Genomic DNA, 19,283 nt, shown 5'->3' on the forward strand with positions numbered 1-19,283 from the left:
CTAAAGGGGCTACAAGAAACCTGGGGAGGGGCTTTGGACAAGGGCCTGTAGGGACAGGCCAAGGGGAATGGCTTTAACCTGCAGAGGGGAGACTGAGATGAGCTCTTAGGCAGAAGCTCTTCCCTGTGAGGGTGCTGAGGCGCTGGCACAGGGTGCCCAGAGAAGCTGTGGCTGCCCCATCCCTGGCAGTGCTCAAGGCCAGGTTGGACACAGGGGCCTGGAGCAAGCTGCTCCAGTGGAAGGGGTCCCTGCCTGTGACAGGGATTGGAACTGGAGGAGCTTTACGTTGCTTTCCAACCTGAACCAGTTGGGTTTAAGCTGTTGGGATCTTAAACTGTGACTAGTCAGCTCTTCTCCCTCTTTATTAGTGGCACTTGGAGGATCCACTTGAGCATTCACCCTGCACCGAGGACACTGCACATGTTTAAAGTGCTGAATCCTGCTTCTAGTCAGGAGCCTGCAGGCAGCAGATTCAGAGCAGTGCTCAGAAAACAAAGGCAGAAAGTAAATTCTGGACCAAGTGTTCACAGAGCTGACTTGTGCTTCTCTGACCTGGGCTTGGGAAACAGTAATCTTGGATCTTGTGGCCCCTGAAAACTCCATCTGAACACACAAATTAAGTCCCAGGGGCTGCTCAGGGTCATGTGCTATATTCGTGTCCCTGATGTTTTTGCAGCTAGGAAGGCAACGAGGTTGTCTCTTGTCTTGCTGGTGACCTGCCACTCTCCCTGGAGCCAGGAGACACTCCAGTGAGTGGTGCTGGTGGGTTGTGACCTGCAGCATATCATACCACTGAGCAAAGGTAAGGGGACAACTGGCTGTTGCTGTAGCTCCTCCGGAAGGCAGTGAGGAATGTAACTTCAAAGTCCTTCAGCCTTTTATGGGCTCACTTTAAATTGGCGTCGTGGTTTTAGCATGGTGCCGCTGTGCCTGGATGTTGTCACAGAGCTGACTCTGTCCTGGAGAGGTTATGCTTCCTGCTGGGATGTTTGCTGTCTAATTAATCCTCATCAAGCTTTACTGTGAGTTCTGTACACGGATCTGGACTTGAAGGCTGTAATGAAAAGAGGAGCCAGAGGCTGGGAAGAGGCTGGCATCCCAGCTGTCCTGGGGAGCCTGTTTTGTTCCACTCCTGTGACTGGCAGAGTGGAAAGGAGCAGGAACACTGTGTTCAGATAAGGCTGCACCTTTCCCGTGGAGCAGATGTTTGCCTGAACATCCCACTGGATTGCATAATTACAGAGTGGAGCGTGGAGCTGAGCGGCTGCAGCCTCTGCTGCTGCTGGGGATCAGCTATTGTGTGCTCCTCTTTATGAGATGTTGTTTTGCTTTTGCTGGCTGCTGTGTCACGCAGCTTGGGCTAAAGCACTCCAAAATTGTCCTTTTTTGTTCCCTACACACAGCTGATTGGAGACAAGGAAACAAATCACTTCTTTCTCAGTTTCATTTCCCTGCTCTTGTCCTGCTTGCTTCTCGCTGTAATTGGGCTGCAGCGCTGGAAGTGCTTTTCTGCTGAGCTGGCGAGGAAGCACTTCAGCATGGTGTGTCCTACATCAGCAGTGTGGCCCTGGGGAAGTGAACACCCAGGATGTTATCCCCACCTGCAGCCAAGGGAGGAATGTGTTAACTGCCCCTCTGTGTCTTCCACTCCTGCCCTGCCTCCGGAGCCTGGATGAACAGATGGATTTCTGAGGCAGAAAGAGTTCCTGCATAAAAGAAAGAGGGACAAGACAAGGGGAATGGCTTTAACGTGCCTGAGGGCAGATTGAGATGAGCTCTTAGGCAGAAGCTCTTCCCTGTGAGGATGCTGAGGCGCTGGCACAGGGTGCCCAGAGAAGCTGTGGCTGCCCCATCCCTGGCCGTGTTCAAGGCAGTGTTCAGTGCCCTTGCAGTGGCAGTGCTGCATCTGGGTGCTTTGCTTTGAACAGCCCTGGCTGGGCTGGACCACGCAGGGCTCAAATCACTTGATCCTCCGGGGGGAAGTGCTGGTGAGGGAGCAGCTTCTGGGCTTTGGAGTTGAAAACCCTCAAGCAGAAGCCTGGAGGGGGTTGCTGGAGGTGGCAGGGTCCTTGTGGAACCTGTAGAGCAGGGTTGGAAAGGAGCAGAGCAAGCTGAGCAGCGCCCCAAGGCCCTCTCCTACCTAGCAGGTACATTAAGCTCTTTCCCTTAATTTGTACAAGCCAGGCTGTTCCTTTCCCTCCTGCGTTTATGCTCAACCAAAGAAGGCAAAGGGCCTGGGAAAGGAGTGTGGCACGTAGGGGTGGTGCAGCAGATCCTGGTTTGCAAATGGTCATCTTCCCTCCCCAAAGTGGAGGTGGTTCCTGTGTGCTTGAAATGGCAAAACGAGTCATGGAGCTGGTGTGGGAGGTGAGAGGAGGGGAAGAGGGGATGAAATGGGGTTGCTTATCCCTGACTGCTCCTGGGAGTCACAGGGGAGGCCCTTTCGGGGGAGGAAGGTCTAAAACGAGTCTTTTTTTGTGTCGGACGCTGACTGTACAGAGGCTTTCCTGGAGTAAATCCATCCCTGTCCTGTGGGGTGCCAGCGTCGTGGCTGTGAATAGTGAGGCGTATAAAACAGCAGATGCTGAATCAGGGATGAGAGTTCCTGAATGCTACAACCAAGGCATTCAGCTCTGAGTCTGCAGAGGAGCTCGAGCCTTGGTCAGAGCTGTGCCCAAATGAGAAGAGGAGCTGAAGGCAGCAGGTCAGGTGATGTGTGCTGCAAGACCTGGGCAGGGTGGAAAGCTGGGGTTTCATCCCAGGGTTCCCTTTCCAGAGCCACTCATCACATTTCTGAATACCCCTCATGAAGCAGCACCAAATCAGTTAAGGATCATCTCAATCAGCTTGTAAAGAGCTGAACCTTCCCACGGCAGAGCTCCTGCTCCCCACAGACCTAGGTGCTGTCTCCTGTGGCTGTATAAACGCCAAAACTGGAGTTAAAGCGGGTCTCACAAGGCCATCTGTCAGCTTGGTTGAGATAAGCACAGCCAAGGAGGCAGTGCAAGATTTGTTCTCATTTTCTGCCTAAACAAGTCAATTTTATAAAGCTGATCGGGGGGGGGGGGGGGGGGAAGTTTTGCTGGTGATGCTCTTGTCCACCTGAAGCATCATTTCTCCCTGAGATCCGCAGCTCCTTGTGCCCGGATCACCTTATCCATGGCACAAGTATTGGTGTTGATTCTACACTTGGTACATGTACAGCAGCAGACACTTAAGAGCTGGGGATGAGAGCAGCTTGTGGTAATTATCACCAATTCAAGCTAATCTCCTGCTCTGGAACGGTGACAAAGTGCAGAACAGAGATTAGTGCAGCAGGAGAGCGGCCGTGGCAGGGAGAGCCCAGTGTCCCTGCACCACAGTGTGCTCCCAGTGACTTCCAGCTTGGAGCAGCATTTGCCCCTTTGGGTTCCTCTGTGGTCTTGAGTTGCTGCTCCAGCTCATGCCCTGAATGTTCATGAGCCAGATGCTCACTTAGTGCCATATCTCGTGCACCACTGCAGGGCTTCTTGTTGAATGGGCAGAGAGTTGTATCGTCTTGGGCTGAAGAAGTAATTTTTGAGCACAAAACCTGATGATTAATTTGATATTTGATATAACAAAGGGGAATTGCTTTAAGACATTAGGAAGAATTGCCTAAAGGGGCCTGCAAGAAGCCTGGAGAGGGGCTTTGGACAAGGGTCTGTAGGGACAGGCCAAGGGGAATGGCTTTAACCTGCCAGAGGGGAGATTGAGATGAGCTCTTAGGCAGAAGCTCTTCCCTGTGAGGGTGCTGAGGCGCTGGCACAGGGTGCCCAGAGAAGCTGTGGCTGCCCCATCTCTGAAAGTGTTCAAGGCCTTGGACGTGGGCTCATGTTTCCATCTCTGAGATATCTAGTCTAAAAACCCTGATTTCTCATCCTTCGCTGTAATGGAGTAATGGTGGCTTCTCCCCAAGGCAGTGCTAGAGATAAATGATGCATTCATTTCTGTGGTATATTTGGACATGGGGTTCTATAAATAGATGCAATTATCAATGCGGTTTGTCAAGTGCCTTCTGAGTGGCTGGAAAGCAGCTTCCTAAGTGTCTCTGTGGGCTTCTTATGGAACCAACTCTTTGGTGCAGTCTGGACCTAGTGCTCTGCAGCAGGGATTTACAAGAACTCTGTCTCCTGAAGCCTCTAAGAAACATTATTGCTAAGAAAATATGTGCATCTTTGCTTCTGGATGTGGAATTGTTTGGGTTACGCCTGTCATTTCAGACTCCTGTGCTGGTGAAACTGAAAACTGAACAAAAGCAGCTGCTTTAAAGGCTTTCCAGCTTGCTTGACAGGGCAAAGCATCAGGCTGGTTTCTTGATGGGGTTCTTGCTGGGCTTTTTCCCAATGTCCCTACTTTTACTGATGCTCTTCCCTTCTCTCCTCAGGTCTGGCACCGAAGAGGGTAGCCGTCACCGAGGTGAGATGTGTAAAGCTGGCCCTGTACATCCTGTGTTGGGAAAGGAGATCACAGAGCTCTGGGAAACGCTTCTGTCTGGATTTTTCTGAGCAAAGCGTAATTCCAAAGTACCTTTAAGAAGACTGAAAACTTGAGATCTGTTATTTGGGAGAAAGAAAATTAGTGGCAGGTCTCTGGAGTCCCTGTGTTGGCATCACCACAGCCACAGAGGGGTTGTGAAGGGATTATGCCCACCCCATGGCCAGTTTTAGTTATGTCATCCCTGATGTCTCATAGTAACTGGCTGAGGGCACCTCTTCCACACCAGAATCTGAAAGTAATAAATAGGGGATCTGTGTTCTGGACATGTGCAGGGCTCTATGTTGGATATCACCAGCTCCTGAGAGTGAGCCAAGGAGCCTACAACTTGTGAAGCCATGAAACAAGGGAATATGTCAAGGGACTGATCTTCTCTCACCCCTAATCCAGGTCACAGGTTGCTGAATCACTGTTACCTTCTGGTGCAAAGCTCTTCCCAGTTGACAGCAGGGAATCCTGTGGGAGGATCTGTGCCTCAAAGCTGTTCCCTGAAGCCCACGCTCTTGGTTTAGGGCAGCGTGTTCAACTGATTCTTGTTTCATCTGATTTTTCCATCACTCACCTGGGAGGCTGAACATCCTCCCATGTTAACTGCCAGGGATGTGACACTTTATTCTTTTCTGCTTCCTCAGAAATAATCCCAGTAGGAAGCTCATCTTGTGTGGAAGTTGATTGCATTCTCAGTGCACAAACAGCCCCATTTTTTCCAGGAGGGGAGAACTTGGAAACAAGCCTGGCTGTGCTCAGTGCTTGAAACAGGGCAGGAAATGAAGATTTGTGCAGGAAAAATCACTGCCCTTTAGCACGAGCAGTCCAAGCGCTTGGAGCAGAAATAGCTCCAGCTCTTGGTTCAGAGCTAAAACACAGAACAGCTGTAGTCTGAACAAAATTATCCATTGTCTGCTGTAGACATCACTTTGGAGAGAATGGGTCTGTGCAGCACTCTAGAGAGACACTGAGATAATGTTGTTCCTTGGGAAATTGACCTTGAATCTCTCTGCATGCTGCTTGAAGGAATAGCCAAAACCTGGTCCTTCTTTAAAGTAACCAACCCCTACATGTCATTGGTGGACTTTCAGCTGTTTGCTCAGCTTCTGGTCTGGGCTTTAGCCATGCTCTTTCATTGCAGGGACCATCACTACCAGGACAGCCTGGCCAAGGGAAGAAGATTGGTCATCGAAGTGTTGATGCTTCTGGTGAAACTACCTACAAAAAGGTTTGGTTTTATGCAGTGGGAGAAGCTGCTTTGTGTAAGTGGAGGTTGAGAAGTTGGGGCCCAGTAGCTGCCAGTCTGAGAAAGAATTTTTTTTTTTTTTTTGTGCAGCACACTTTTACTGCATAATCTTGCACATGGCAAACCTGGAAGCCTTAACCCAGCTCTTCAGCAGCTGGTAGAATTTGTTCAGCAGTATGTAGTGCCTGGGATGACCCCACAGGAGTCATAGACGTGACTGTATCATAATCCATGGGATGTTACTGGGGTAATCTGCTGTGAAATACTCACTCCTCTTTTCTTTCCTGCCAGACCACCTCATCCACTCTGAAGGGGGCCATCCAGCTGGGGATTGGGTACACTGTCGGCAATTTGAGCTCCAAGCCAGAGAGAGATGTCCTGATGCAGGACTTCTACGTAGTGGAAAGTATTTTTTTCCCAAGGTAATGGAGACAGGGAAACAAAACAGATGAGCAGCCTGCTCTAGTGAAAGGTGTCCCTGCCCATGGCAGAGGGCTGGAGCTGTAGGAGCTTTAAGGTGCCTTCAACACAAACCAGTTGTGATTCTATGAGTTATTTCTTCTTACTGATTCTTTTCAAGAGAGCTTCCTTCCATCTGTCTTTAGATCACTGAGTTGGATGCTCTTGAGTGTTTTAAATATGCATCCATCACCTTCAAACAGGACAGTGGGAAGTGCTAGATTCTGCAGCACAGTGGCTTGAAAGGAAGTACAATGCAAGATGCAGTACTGTCTGCTTGAGTTTGTTAGCCTTCCTCAATGCTTTTCTTTCTACGTGTCAATCTAGAATTTCTGCCATGGAATTATACCGTGTGTCCTGGGTTCAGATAATTTAAAACCTATTTTCCTGTTGTTGTGCCACAGAAGAAAGATGGGTTTTTTTTTTGTTCTAAGATTTCTTCTAGCAAAGCTGAATTTATATTAAATATACAGTAGCCTTGCTGTGACTCTGCTTATCTTGTGAGTGGTAATACAGAGGCCCTGCTCATGCCACATCTCTCCTGTGCAGTGAAGGAAGTAATCTCACTCCAGCTCACCATTATGCTGACTTCAGGTTCAAGACCTATGCGCCAGTGGCTTTTCGGTACTTCCGAGAACTCTTTGGGATTCGTCCAGATGATTATTTGGTATGTTTACTTCTTTCTCTCTCTTTCCTCCTTTGAGACAAGAAGTTTGCCCCTAAATCAAGGCTGCCACCAATTCTTGCCTAAAAGGGACAGAAAAAGAGATAAGGAATGGTTCTGATCCCAGCAAGGAGTGGGAACAAGCTGTGGATTTAGGTACTGTGCTCAGTTTTGGAGGGGATCCAGTGATGGTCCCAGGAAGATTAGCAGCACTCGGTCCAAGTCTTCATTTGCTGAGAGGTGTAGCTGGGTTCCACTAGAGGGAAAGGGAATGATCTGTATCTGTGTGCTGTGTGAGCTGTGCAGTGGGCTTCCCTCTCTGCTGCTTCGGATGACAGTAACTCTGTGTTTACAAGCACAAGGAGTGGTGTTTTGCTGGGTGCAACCTGTAAGTCCCCTGGGGCTCTGAGGACAAAGATGGGAATTTTTCCTTGTGTACTCACTCTAGAGCTATGTGAGTTGTAGTTATTTTAATCATCTTACAGAGACAGAATAAAATAGTTTGTTCTTGTGCTCAGAAAGCTTCTTAGAGCTGGAAAGGCTGTTTTTAAAATGCCCACTAATACAAGCTGTCGGGGCTTGAAGTACACTGGAGTTCAAGTTGGTCCTTTGCATGTATACAAAGCCCTGCTCTTTAGAACTGAAGGACATTTATTGAGCTAGGGAAGGAAACACACCCAGATGAGCACAGGGTTTTTTAATAGGCCTTTTTTCTGACTTCAGCTGTAGGCAGGAGCAGTTGTTGCTGAGCACCTTCCAGTAGAAACAAATCTCTGCCATTGCATGGTTTGACAGCAGCAGTGGTCCCCATCTGTGCCACCCAAGATAACACTGGCTGGTTTGATGCGTGGCTCAGAACTTGGGTGAGGCAAAGAGCCTGCCTCAACTGCAAAGGTCACAGCTCTGATTTGTTGTTTCTGCTTCCCCTGATTGTCTCTTGCCTGCCACAGCAGCAAATGCCTTTAATTATGCATGAGATAATTAACTTGATAAAGTCTTGGATCATTAATCTGTGCAGAGCTGAAAGCCATTTTCAGTATATAATGATGAGCAGTGAATTTATTGCTCTGATTACGTGCCTCACATCCCCTCCCTCCCTCTCCCCATCTTACCTCTTGCTGTGGCAGCTCTGACATGATGCTGCCCTGAATTTGACCTATATGGTTACCTTAGGGTTGGTACCTGCTGCAGAGGGCATTTGTGTGCTTGCACTTTCTTCTTTTTTAACCATGTGCTCATTTGAGGACCTGCTGTTTGCATACTGATGTCTAGAAATGGCCTCCAAATCCAGTTCCTGATGCTGCACCCCTTTGCTGTGCTTACACTGTGCTGACCCTCTTCTTGTTTGGATACCTGGTCTGATACTTTTCGTGTGTTTCCAGCAGGATTGAGGGGTGAGATGGGGATTTCTCTGTAACAGGGAGCACAAAGCCAGAGGAGGCTTCTAAGAACAGGCAGTGCACTCTTCCCTCTAGCACAGTGATATGTGGTACCCTGAGCAGATTGTCATGTCTCTTAAAATCCCATCTTTCCCTCTGCACTTGTGGTGATGTTCTGAAAGAAGCCTAAATGTGAGACACACACAGTGGGAGAAGAGATGTCATTATGAAGCCTGGATGTTGTTGAAAGCAGATGATTAACTTTATCCTCAGCAGTTGGGATGCTCTGAACTGTAATTTCAGTCTCTAATTGTAAACTGGCCATCCACTTTGCTTAGACCTACCCTATAATGAAAATAGTTCTCACTGAAGCTTTGCTACCCCTTTATCTCCCAGGGAGACAGCATGCTGGGGAAAGTCCTCAAGGGTGTAGGACTCAGTGTGCAATGCGTGAAGCCTAAAAACATGATCTTTCTCTTTTCCTCCCTAGTATTCCCTATGTAATGAACCTCTGATAGAGCTGTCGAACCCTGGTGCCAGCGGTTCTCTCTTCTATGTCACCAGTGACGATGAATTCATCATAAAAACTGTGATGCACAAAGAAGCTGAATTCTTACAGAAGCTCCTTCCTGGCTACTACATGGTGTGTATCCCTCCAGCACCAATGTTAACACAAATCCAGGCCCAGAAGCACAAATCCTGCCAAGTACTTGCAAAGACCCTGTCCCTGGTTTATCCTGGGCCAGAGAACAGCTCTTGATTTCTGACTTCTGGAGAGGTGAAGAGAGCTGATATTTTTAAACTTGAAGTTCCCACTTACTGTGTTTATTTCTCCTCCAGTTTGGTTTCCCTTTTTTAGCTGCTGTTGATGGGGAAAGCAGGGAATTTCCAGACTTGGTTATTTGTGCAGACAGTGCTGAAGATCTCATTCCCTGTATTCAAGGCATAGTGGTATTTTCAGGTCCTAAAGCCAGTGAAATGCAGGAGTTTGTCACATGTGTGCAGTAAGTTCTCATGTAAAGTTGAGAATAGCTCTAAATGTAGACCCCACATCTGACTGTTCCAGGATCTGTTCCCTATGGAGGTGCTGGCACAGGGTGCCCAGAGAGGCTGTGGCTGCCCCATCCCTGGCAGTGTTCAAGGCCAGGTTGGACACAGGGGCTTGGAGCAAGCTGCCCTAGTGGAAGGGGTCCCTGCCCATGGCTGGGGTTGGAACTTGAGGAGCTTTAAGCTGCCTTCAACCTAACCCATTCCATGGTTCTGTAGCACATGTTGAACACAGCAGTTATCTGCCGCAGTGACCTTTCCCTATGTTTTTTTCCCAACCCTTCGACAGAACCTGAACCAGAACCCCCGGACGCTGCTACCAAAGTTTTATGGACTCTACTGTGTGCAGTCAGGGGGCAAAAACATCCGTGTGGTCGTGATGAACAACATCCTGCCTCGTGTGGTGAAAATGCACCTGAAGTTTGACCTGAAAGGCTCCACCTATAAACGCCGGGCATCCAAGAAGGAAAAAGAAAAATCCAGCCCTACATACAAGGATCTAGACTTCATGCAAGACATACCTGAGGGCCTGATGTTGGATGCAGACACCTTCACTGCACTGGTGAAAACGTTGCAACGTGACTGTCTGGTAAGGAGGGGAGGAGGTTAATGAAGTTCCGTGGCTCTCGATTGAGAAGCTTACTAATCTGCTAACCCCAAAGCAGGATAGATCCCTTCTCTTGTGCTTTTCCCTGAAAGCAAAGCATTGGAGTTGGATTTCATGACAGCCTTTGAGGACTAATGCTGTACTCCTTTGCCTGGTGCCTCAGATCATGGCAGCCTGCTCCATTTGGAGCTGATCTGTTGGGACTAAATACATTTTTCCTATATGGTGTGCAGCGCATACATGGGACAACACTGTTATTCGCAAGCCTTCCGCCCTTTTGGTTAATTGTGGGATGGCCAAACTCCAGTCAAGTTCAGAGATGATTTTGATTCAGAACTGTTCAGGCTCTGGCAAAGGAGTTGATAGAGGGGATGTGGACAGGCTCTCCCGTGCTTTGGTACCTGTGCTGCATTTGAGCTGCTGGCCTGATATTTTGTCTTTGTTCTTAAACTCAATGCTAATCTGTAGGTGTTGGAAAGCTTTAAAATCATGGACTACAGCCTCCTGCTTGGGGTTCATAACATAGACCAGCAAGAACGGGAGCAGCAGTCCGAGGGAGCCCACAGCACGTCGGATGAGAAGCGTCCTGTGGGGCAGAAGGCACTTTACTCCACGGCCATGGAGTCCATCCAGGGTGGGGCTGTCCGGGGGGAGTCCATAGACACAGATGACGCGTAGGTGAAAACCTGGTTTGTTTGGGGGGTGGTGGAGGTGGAGGCTGGAGTAGTAAATCCCAAATGAGGCCCATATGAACTGTCAAGAGTGAGCGTCTCTCCTGGGGGTTGTGGTACTGCTGCCAGTAAAGCAGCATGGTGTGAAAGGGGGAAGCTGAGGTGGGAAATAGTGCAGGAAGACTGCAGCCTCATATCTCTCTTCTTAGGCCAGTCTATAGGTTGGCAGCTCCTGTAACAGCCTCTGAACATCTACCCATGCTCTGGGAAGCATAAACTTGCTCAGTTCTAGCTGAGCATGCAAATACTGGAGTGGAAGTAGGGATCAACCTGTCCCTAGGAGCTTGGAGTTAATTCTCCATCACTCCATCTTCGGAATCCCTGGCAGTAGAGTAGAATAGAATAGAACAGAATAGAATCGTTTGGGTTGGAAAGGACCTTAAGATCATCCAGTTCCAGCACCCCTGCCACGGGTAGTGACACCACACGCTAAACCATGTTACCCAAGACTTTGTCCAACCTGGCCTTGAACACTGCCAGGGTTGGAGCATTCGCAACTTCCTGAGGCCATCCCAGTGTGGTTAGCAAACAGCAGTGTAGCCAGGTGCTGGAGTAACTGGTGGAGCTGTGGGTTGGTGGGGTTGCCCAGAACCTGTCCTGTACCTGCCCTGTGTCTCTCATGACTGTCTCTGTAGCTCTGGGTACCAAACGTGCTAACAAATGGTGGAGTTTGCTCTTTGTTGGTGTCTGAAACCAGCTGCTCCAGTTTCGATGGAGGATCAGTCACAGCAAGCCAGGATAATTCTTTGGTTTCCATTTTTCCAAGCAGCATCATTAATTCCAGTGGCATTCTTTTGTTGTGTGCTGGGGCTTGTGGTTGCTGCACCCACCTGTGACAGGACTAATGTTAGTGTGGATGGATCTGGAAACACACTCATCCTTGAAGGTTTGCTGCCCTAACAGGCAGGCAGCTTGCAGTGACCTGATAAATATTCTGAGCCCCAGTAGCTAAGAGAAGGCAGTGTGGTGCTGCCTGGCCCAGGCAGAGCTGTCACCTTTGGTCCTGTCCTGATCCTGGTGATCCAGGCAGGCAGGCAGGAACCCTGGGGACACCTGGTGTGAGATGTGCTGTGTCAGTGACTTCCCCTGGTTGTGCACAGAAGTGGCTTTGCAGGTTTTGCACTGTGACCACCATATCAGAGCCCTCTTTTCAGTGCTGCTGCAGCTGCCCACCCTTCTGCAGGGCTGGGGGTGTTATTCTGGGGGTGTGCTTGCTGAAGTTTTGTTCTGCCTGCAGGATGGGAGGAATCCCAGCAGTGAATGGGAAAGGAGAGCGTCTCCTGCTCCATGTAGGAATAATAGATATCCTTCAATCGTACAGGTAGGTAACTTTGCAGTTGTCTGTCCTTTAAGGATGTTAACATCTATTTTAATCCTGAATGGAAGCAGCAAGGTTTTCCTCTGCTGAAGGGTTTGCTAATGAGTAGGCAGGCTGCCTAAAGCTGTCTGTCCCTCCATGGCAGGGGCTCTGGGTTTTTATCCTGTCCTTAGAACAGCTGGTGATGCAGAGCCATTCTTCTAAGGTATAATAGGTTTCCAAGGCGTCATAAATCCAGGGTTGGAAGTTGATTTTCTGCCCCTCTTGGAGCCCAGCTCCTCCTTCCCTGTAGGGTTCCCAGGTAGTCCTGACCCGGCTCAGAGGTGCTGGAGTGCTCAGCCGACCTGTCTTGGCTGGAGGAAGGCTGCGCTTGGATGAAGGAGGAATTGTTAGCAGCTCAGTGATCTCCCCTGTGTGGTTTAGATGTAGAGTATGTGCCTGAATCTGTCTCTTTCTCTTCACTTCTCCCCTGTAATTTAGGTTCATCAAGAGGCTAGAACATACCTGGAAGGCCCTTGTCCATGATGGGGTGAGTGTCTGTCCAGGCCATGGCAGGATTACCTGCCTTGGCTTCCTTTATGCTACTTGCTGCTGATTACCTTGCTATTTATAGTTCCTGAACTGGCACAATTGAAGCTGATGGAAGGAATAGTTCTTGCCTCTTATGCCACCACAGAGGCGTAGTGCCACTTATTCCCAATCAGGTTTTATTGCTCACTACACCTCCTTGCATGTTTAGCTGTTGTGCTACCAGCTTTCCTCCTCTACTCCCATCTGTCATTTTCCTCCTCCCCATGACACCAGGAGCTGTACACACACATTGTGTGCATTCAGATGTGTGTTCAGGAGCCCTGTGTTTGCTCTCTTTGAATGTTTCCACTCCAGTAACTATCTGCTAATAAATCCCTCTCAGTGCTTCCGTGCTGCCATGTCTCCCGCAGCAGCCGTGTGCACGTTCACAAAAGAACAACCTTGGATGTGGAAACTATTTCTCAGCATCACAGATCCTGGCTTCCCTTAAATAATAAGGCAAAGGAAGTGTGTGGCTGCCGAGTCACAGTGGCACAGTGAAACAGCAGAGACAAAGACAACTCTGGGTTTATGATTTTCAACTTAAAAGTGCAAACTGTGAGATGTGTGGAGAAACTTGGCTTCACACTGGGGTCGGTGCCGTGTGAAAGGTCCCTGGATGTGCCTTGAATGGCAGCGGAGTCAGGAGAAATGTCATGTGTGTAAAACTCCAGAAAGGCTACAAAGGAATAAAATCACCAAAATCCATTCTAAAGTTGCAGCCAGAATATAATCAAATGCAATCAAATCAAAGGCAATGCTCCAGGCTTATTTATAGCATTAATCAGCTCATTTCAGTTAAGCCTTTCCATTTTAAGGCTCTATCAGGTCTAAGTGTTGGAATAGAAAAGATTCTGCTGGTTGTGACAGAAATTCTGCATTGAGGGGTAATTTTCCAATGCAATAACTGCTCTTTGCCTCTGCAGGACACGGTGTCCGTGCACAGACCCAGCTTCTATGCAGAGAGGTTCTTCAAATTCATGACCAACACAGTGTTCCGAAAGAATTCCTGTAAGTACCTTACCCAAGAGTAAGCCCTCATAAGTAAGCCCGTACTTACTCTTACCCAAGAGTAAGTAAGTATGCCCTCGTGATGAGTCAAAGCAGTTGTGCTGCTTTAGGTCCACGTGGAGGGTTTCTGGTGTAGAGTCTGAGCAGGCTTCTCTACTGGGGAGAAGAGCAAAGTCCTCAGGTTGCCATGGCTTGCTTTGCTCTGCTCAGACTGGCCCCAGAGCTCTCCTCTCCCCACAGGCTGGCTCACACTCAGCCCTTGGGAGATGGCACTTGCAGATTACATGTGTATGTGTGCCAGAGGGCGGAGGCCTCTCTCCCTCTAGGAAGGGTAAAGTGCCTTTGGTGTGGCAGGAGTTCAATGCCTGACCACCCTCTGGGGAAGAAATTGTTCATCTCCATCTAAACCTCCCCTGGTGCAGCTTAAGGCCATTTCTTCTTCTCCCATCCCTTGTTCCTTGGGAGCAGAGCCCAGCCCCCTTCTGGCTCCATCCTCCTGTCAGACAGTTGTAGGGAGTGATAGTGTCACCCCTGAGCCTTCTCTTCTCCAGACTGAACCCCCCAGGTCCCTCATCACACTTGTGCTCCAGGCCCTGCACCAGCTCCGTCGCCCTTCTCTGGCCCTGCTCCAGCACCTCAAGGTCTCTCTTGTGAGGAGCCCAGAACTGAACACAGGATTCAAGGTGCAGCCTCGCCATTGCCCAGCACAGGGGCACAACCACTGCCCTGGTGCTGCTGATGCAGGCCAGGATGCTACTGGCCTTCTGGCTACCTGGGCACAAACTGGCTCGTGTTCAGCTCCATCACTCAGCACCCCCAGGGCCTTTTCTGCCAGGCAGCTTTCCATCCACTGTAGTTGCTGGTAGGAATTTCATCTCCTTTTCCTCCTGTTATCCAGCTCTGAAGTCATCTCCCTCAAAGAAAGGGCGCAGTGCCTTGCTGGCTGTCAAAACTGCTGGTCCAACAGCTGCATTTTCAGCCAGCCAGCTTCCCTCTGAAAAGGATGAGACACAGTATGACCTTCGTGCAGCCCGGAGCTACCCCACACTTGACGATGAAGGTAATGGTCTGGTGTGGTGCCTCATGGCCCTGTGATTACCCTCTCTCTTGTAGCAATTCCTTAGGATCCTCCCATATCCTCATCAAGTTCCCCACTATGCACTGACCACATCTTCCTTGATGGATTGCTTTTCACTGCTGTGTCTTTGCAGGTGCTAAGCTTCACCAGGACAGGGGAGAATGTAAGAGTATGCTCTCTGGTCACAGCACCAGGAGTTAGTTGTTTGGGGAAGCAACTCTTCTGCATTGAAGACCGAATCTCTTCTTTGCAGCACTGTATGGTTCTGAGTAAAAATGCTTGCTTGTGTCACTGCTGCAAGGCACCAGCAGTCATAGCCCTTAAAAAAGGGGTGGAAGGGAAGGGCTGGGAGCTATAGGACTCTAATGACAGTGTCTGAATAGTTACAAGGGCCATCGGAAAAAAGAGAGTTTACCTGCTGTGCTGCCTTTTGTTTGCTTCCACCTGGGCTGGCCTTACAGGAGTGGTGAAGGGCAGGCTCCTCAAGTGCAAAGCGGCAAGCACTGGATTCATCCCTTAATTCACTTGGATATTTATCTCTGGTGATCCAAGACTTTTAATCCAGCTTTGGTTGCCAGCGAGATGCCTTCACTGGTGCTACATTTTCTGTAGTGTCTGTCTATCCCACTGGGAATGGTGCTTGCTGGCTTTCATCTAGAGGATGCTTTGGAAGACACTTGCATTCATGAACCCAGCTAAACTTCCTGCAGTTTGTATTTGAAGTGAGCAGTCCCAGGGAGGGTGGGCAGGTTGATGGTGGAGCAGCCTCTCACAGGGCTGGTGTAGGTGAGGTGTTGGTGTTTGACCTTTTCTTCCTCCATCTCTCCTGCCCTCCACTCTGGACCAGCAGGCAGGCCAGACTTGCTACCCTGCACACCTCCTTCCTTTGAAGAAGCTACCACAGCTTCCATAGCCACAACACTGTCTTCAACATCTCTCTCTGTTCCCGAGCGATCCCCTTCGGAGACCTCTGAGCAGCCCAGGTACAGGTGAGTACAGCACCCACCCATCCCTGCCCCACTGCAGCTGGGCGGCTGTGGATCCTCCTCATGCTGCACATCTCAGCAGCTGTCCTGTGATCTAGAATGCTAATGACTGCCTTTAATGAAACCTCTCCTGGGAACAAACAGACACAGCTTTGGTGGGATTAATTATTGCTGGGAGAAGTGTCAGCTGTTAAGTAGAACATCTCCCTCATGGGGTGGGGAGTTAGAGCTGGGGGCAGTATAGGATTCCTGTCTTAAATCACTCCTTAAACTCTACTGTTCTTGTTTCCTTCTGCAGGAGGCGTACACACTCCTCAGGGCAGGATGGCAGGTAAGGAAAGTCTCATCTCGTCTTAAACTGCTGTACAGAAACCTCAGATTCATCTCTATGTCTCTTGAAGGGCTGAATGTGAATTTCAGCAACCCCAAGATTTTGGCACAGTCCTCTGCAGGATGATGATCTGCTTCCTGCAATCAAATGATCCCAGTTATTTAGACAGAATTTTCCTTACAAGTGGATCTCTCAGTGCTTTGTGAGGAAAACAGAATCACAGAGTGGTTTGGGTTAGAAGGGACCTTAAAGCTCCTCAAGTTCCAATCCCCTGCCATGGGCAGGGACACCTTCCACTAGAGCAGCTTGCTCCAAGCCCTGGAGTCCAGCCTGGCTTTGAACACTGCCAGGGATGGGGCAGCCACAGCTTCTCTGGGCACCCTGTGCCAGCGCCTCAGCACCCTCACAGGGAGGAGCTTCTGCCTAAGAGCTCATCTCAGTCTCCCCTCTGGCAGGTTAAAGCCATTCCCCTTGGCCTGTCCCTACAGGCCCTTGTCCAAAGCCCCTCCCCAGGTTTCTTGTAGCCCCTTTAAGTGCTGGGAGCTGTTCTAAGGTCTTCCCAGAGCTGTTTATTCTGATCTGCTGGGGAATCTCCTCTGGGGGTTTGAGAGGAAGAGGAGTGAGTTGCCTGGCATGGGGCTGGATGGGAGTGCTGGCTCTTGGCTCTGGCTTCCAGCCAGGGGTGGCACAGAGCAGGACAGTGCTGCCAGTGAACCTGGAGCTTGTTTTTTTCCCAAGCATGTGCCATCTTCTCCTTCCCATGAGGACTGTGGAGCCAGCCCTGCTAGCACAGGCAGTTGCTGCAATAGCATGAGGTATTAAACTGAAACCTCTCACAGACAGCTCCTGAGTGTGCGGGTAAATCCAGTGTTAACCCTGGAGTGAGCTTGGGCAGCTTTGGGAGTCTCAGAAGAAGGCAGAGGCTTTGACCCTTGTGTGGTTGATAAATAATGCCAAGCAAACTCTGGGCACAGGTGTTCCCCAGAGGCCAATTCTCTTTCCTCTTGTACTGCATTGACACTGGCTATTTAATCCCTTTCCTTTTGTCCTCCTTTCCCACCTCTCCCTTTGGTTTCCAGGTCACACGAAGAGGTGCGGGTTGAGGAGGAGCTTCAGCAGATCAGTGTTGAGCTGGAGCCCAAATGTGATGTTGAGATCATAGCTCCTGAAGATGATAAAGAGTGAGTGTTCTATGGTGCTGGGCAGCTTTGCAGACCCCTGCCTGGTGTCATTTGGTCCTGGATGTGACGGTGGAGCATCCCCAGGACCTCTGTAGTAAATTATAGCCTTGCTTGCTCAATTTTGATAGACTCTATCATCTTTTCCCCCCCTCCAGAGAGGCAGCTTCTTCAGCCTGTGCCATTGTAACGTCCACAGCTACTGTAGAGGTAGAGACAGCCAGCCAGGCCTCGGAACCAGCCAGCCAGGCCTCAGAACCAGCCAGCCAGGCCTCGGATGAAGATGATGTGCCAGTCACAGACATATACTTTGTAAGACATCTTCTCTGCTTGGCCAGTTAGGGGTGTGATGGGAAAGGTTGGACAAGGCAGTTGGGTGCAGAGCAGTACCATCTGCATGTTGAGCACCTTGAGGTCTTGACACTGGGTGGGTTTTTGAGGACAGGCAAGTGGATTAACCCTTGGAGAATGCAAACCAGCATCTTGTAGGGCTCAGATGGGTGGCACTGCTGCTGTGGATGTAACCATAGGTGTGCTACTCTACTTCCAAGAAGGATGAAGGGTTTATCTAGGCCACGTTCACTTCTGACACAAGCCAGGGTGAATGTACGTGCAACTGAGGGGTTCTTCCTTCCTCAGCCAGAGAGCCCGGCTGCTTTCCTGAGCTCAGATGTGCCCCAGTGGCCTAGAGCCAGAAGGGAGGTGATTGCAGTGGGGCTGACCTTGGGCTCTGGTGAACTCTGGCTTTTAATTTCCCTGCAGACAGATGCATTAGGTGATGCAGTGGATATCTAGTGCTGAGACAGGGAGTAAGTGAGCTGGTTGCTGGTTGGCAGCAGAGTGCTGTGGAGCCTGGAGCTGTTCCTCAGTCAGCCATCACAATGTCTGAGCAGCTTCTACAGACCAGAGAAGAGTTTTTAGCCACATGGATGTGCCCCTGGGTTCCCAGACAGAGCTGAGGGTCTGACCCTGAGAGCTCTCCCCTGTGTCCAGTCTCTGGAACCATCTCAGTAAAGGATGTGCCCATATCCTGCCTGCTCTGACATGTTGCTGTTGGGTACGTGGTGATGGAGCTGAGCCCTTGTGATGAACTCTTTCAGGCTAACCTAAAAATGGCAACGTCTGCCTTTCCCTGTGCTTGCATGACTGCTGTAGAGCTGCTCACTCATTGCCGAGTCATCCCAAGGCTTGTGGGAGCTGTGGAAGGAATCAGCTCCATTTTAAAGGCTCGTCTGGTTTGGGTTTTTATGCATGCCAACAACTCCCTCTAACCCCACCTGCTCGCTCTTTGCCTGTGGGTGGCAGCTGGTTGCAAGCTGCCTGTTCCAATGGCAAGTGTCTTATAGGAAAGGTCAGTTTCTCTTCCTCCATGTCCCTGGGCATATGAACTCACCCCCCAGTTTGTGGGAGTCCTCTTTATCCAGAGGAAACTATCTGTGTGCAGTATGTGCTCCCAGAGAGCGTGACCGACTGCTCATCAGCATTTCATACTTCATCCGAGTCCTTGCTTTGTGTTAAATGTGTGTCGTGTGCTGTGGAGTGTTTCTCACTGCTGGGATGAAGGAAAAGCTGATTTTGGGTTCCCATGGGCACTGTCCTTGGAAAAGCACTTGAGCTGGAGCATGGGAGTGCAGCAGGGCTGGAGCCGCGGCTGCTCACTGCCAGGAGTGCTCCAGGGGTGATGGTCAAGGGATGATTTGTCAAGTCCCAGGGGACTGTGATCTGATCTCTGGGAGTCTGCTCCTGAAAGAAGAGCACTTTATCCTCCTGTTCACCCCCAGGGGAATGAAAGTGCAGAGCTGATGGCAGGGCTTGGGCACTGCTCTTCCCACGCATGGCTTTCCTGCCTGCTGAGCCCTTGAGGCCTGGAGTTGTCCAGCCCCGTGGTTGTTGCTTTCTCTTTCATTCTCTTTTTCACATCATCCTTTTTTTTTTTCCCCTCTTGTTTCCTTTCTCACCTCGCTCCTCCTGGGGGCATCCAGTTCACAGATGGGAGGTACTGGATTTACTCTCCCCGCCAGCACAGATTCCGAACCACCTGGCTTTCCTCTGGGAGTGTAAGTGAACATGCCAGCTCGTAGGGGAGCAGAGCTGCAGCTTTGAAACACTGGGGCCAGTGCTCCCTTTCCCTTGGATGCTAGGGCTCTGTGTCATGTGGCCCAGAAGAAACCAGGG

General features: G+C 49.9%; 1 protein-coding gene across 4 annotated transcripts in view; it reads left to right on the top strand.

Annotated features, from left to right (window-relative positions):
• Positions 1 to 19,283, top strand: part of PIP5K1C (phosphatidylinositol-4-phosphate 5-kinase type 1 gamma) — a 35,416-nt gene that overhangs the window by 10,118 nt on the left and 6,015 nt on the right. Inside the window, exons 2-16 of one of the 4 annotated variants that reach the window (XR_009745810.1) lie at positions 4,406 to 4,437; positions 5,645 to 5,731; positions 6,041 to 6,171; positions 6,758 to 6,875; positions 8,742 to 8,894; positions 9,588 to 9,887; positions 10,374 to 10,579; positions 11,874 to 11,957; positions 12,435 to 12,483; positions 13,451 to 13,535; positions 14,434 to 14,595; positions 15,461 to 15,602; positions 15,898 to 15,930; positions 17,010 to 17,420; positions 17,871 to 18,601. Coding sequence is in view for 1 of the 4 variants with exons in the window: in XM_061466950.1 (XP_061322934.1) it covers positions 4,406 to 4,437; positions 5,645 to 5,731; positions 6,041 to 6,171; positions 6,758 to 6,875; positions 8,742 to 8,894; positions 9,588 to 9,887; positions 10,374 to 10,579; positions 11,874 to 11,957; positions 12,435 to 12,483; positions 13,451 to 13,535; positions 14,434 to 14,595; positions 15,464 to 15,602; positions 15,898 to 15,930; positions 17,010 to 17,111; positions 17,267 to 17,420 (1,835 nt within the window). In the remaining 3 variants the exon portion in view is untranslated. Of the gene's footprint in view, positions 1 to 4,405; positions 4,438 to 5,644; positions 5,732 to 6,040; positions 6,172 to 6,757; positions 6,876 to 8,741; positions 8,895 to 9,587; positions 9,888 to 10,373; positions 10,580 to 11,873; positions 11,958 to 12,434; positions 12,484 to 13,450; positions 13,536 to 14,433; positions 14,596 to 15,460; positions 15,603 to 15,897; positions 15,931 to 17,009; positions 17,421 to 17,870; positions 18,602 to 19,283 lie in introns of those variants that run through there. The other 3 variants (XM_061466950.1, XR_009745809.1, XR_009745811.1) reach the window with 3 other exon arrangements.

Source organism: Pezoporus flaviventris, unplaced genomic scaffold (genome assembly GCF_033815535.1).
Source record: "Pezoporus flaviventris isolate CSIRO_AGI_PZ_B2104156 unplaced genomic scaffold, CSIRO_AGI_Pfla_v1 ptg000043l, whole genome shotgun sequence".
Taxonomy (NCBI): domain Eukaryota; kingdom Metazoa; phylum Chordata; class Aves; order Psittaciformes; family Psittacidae; genus Pezoporus; species Pezoporus flaviventris.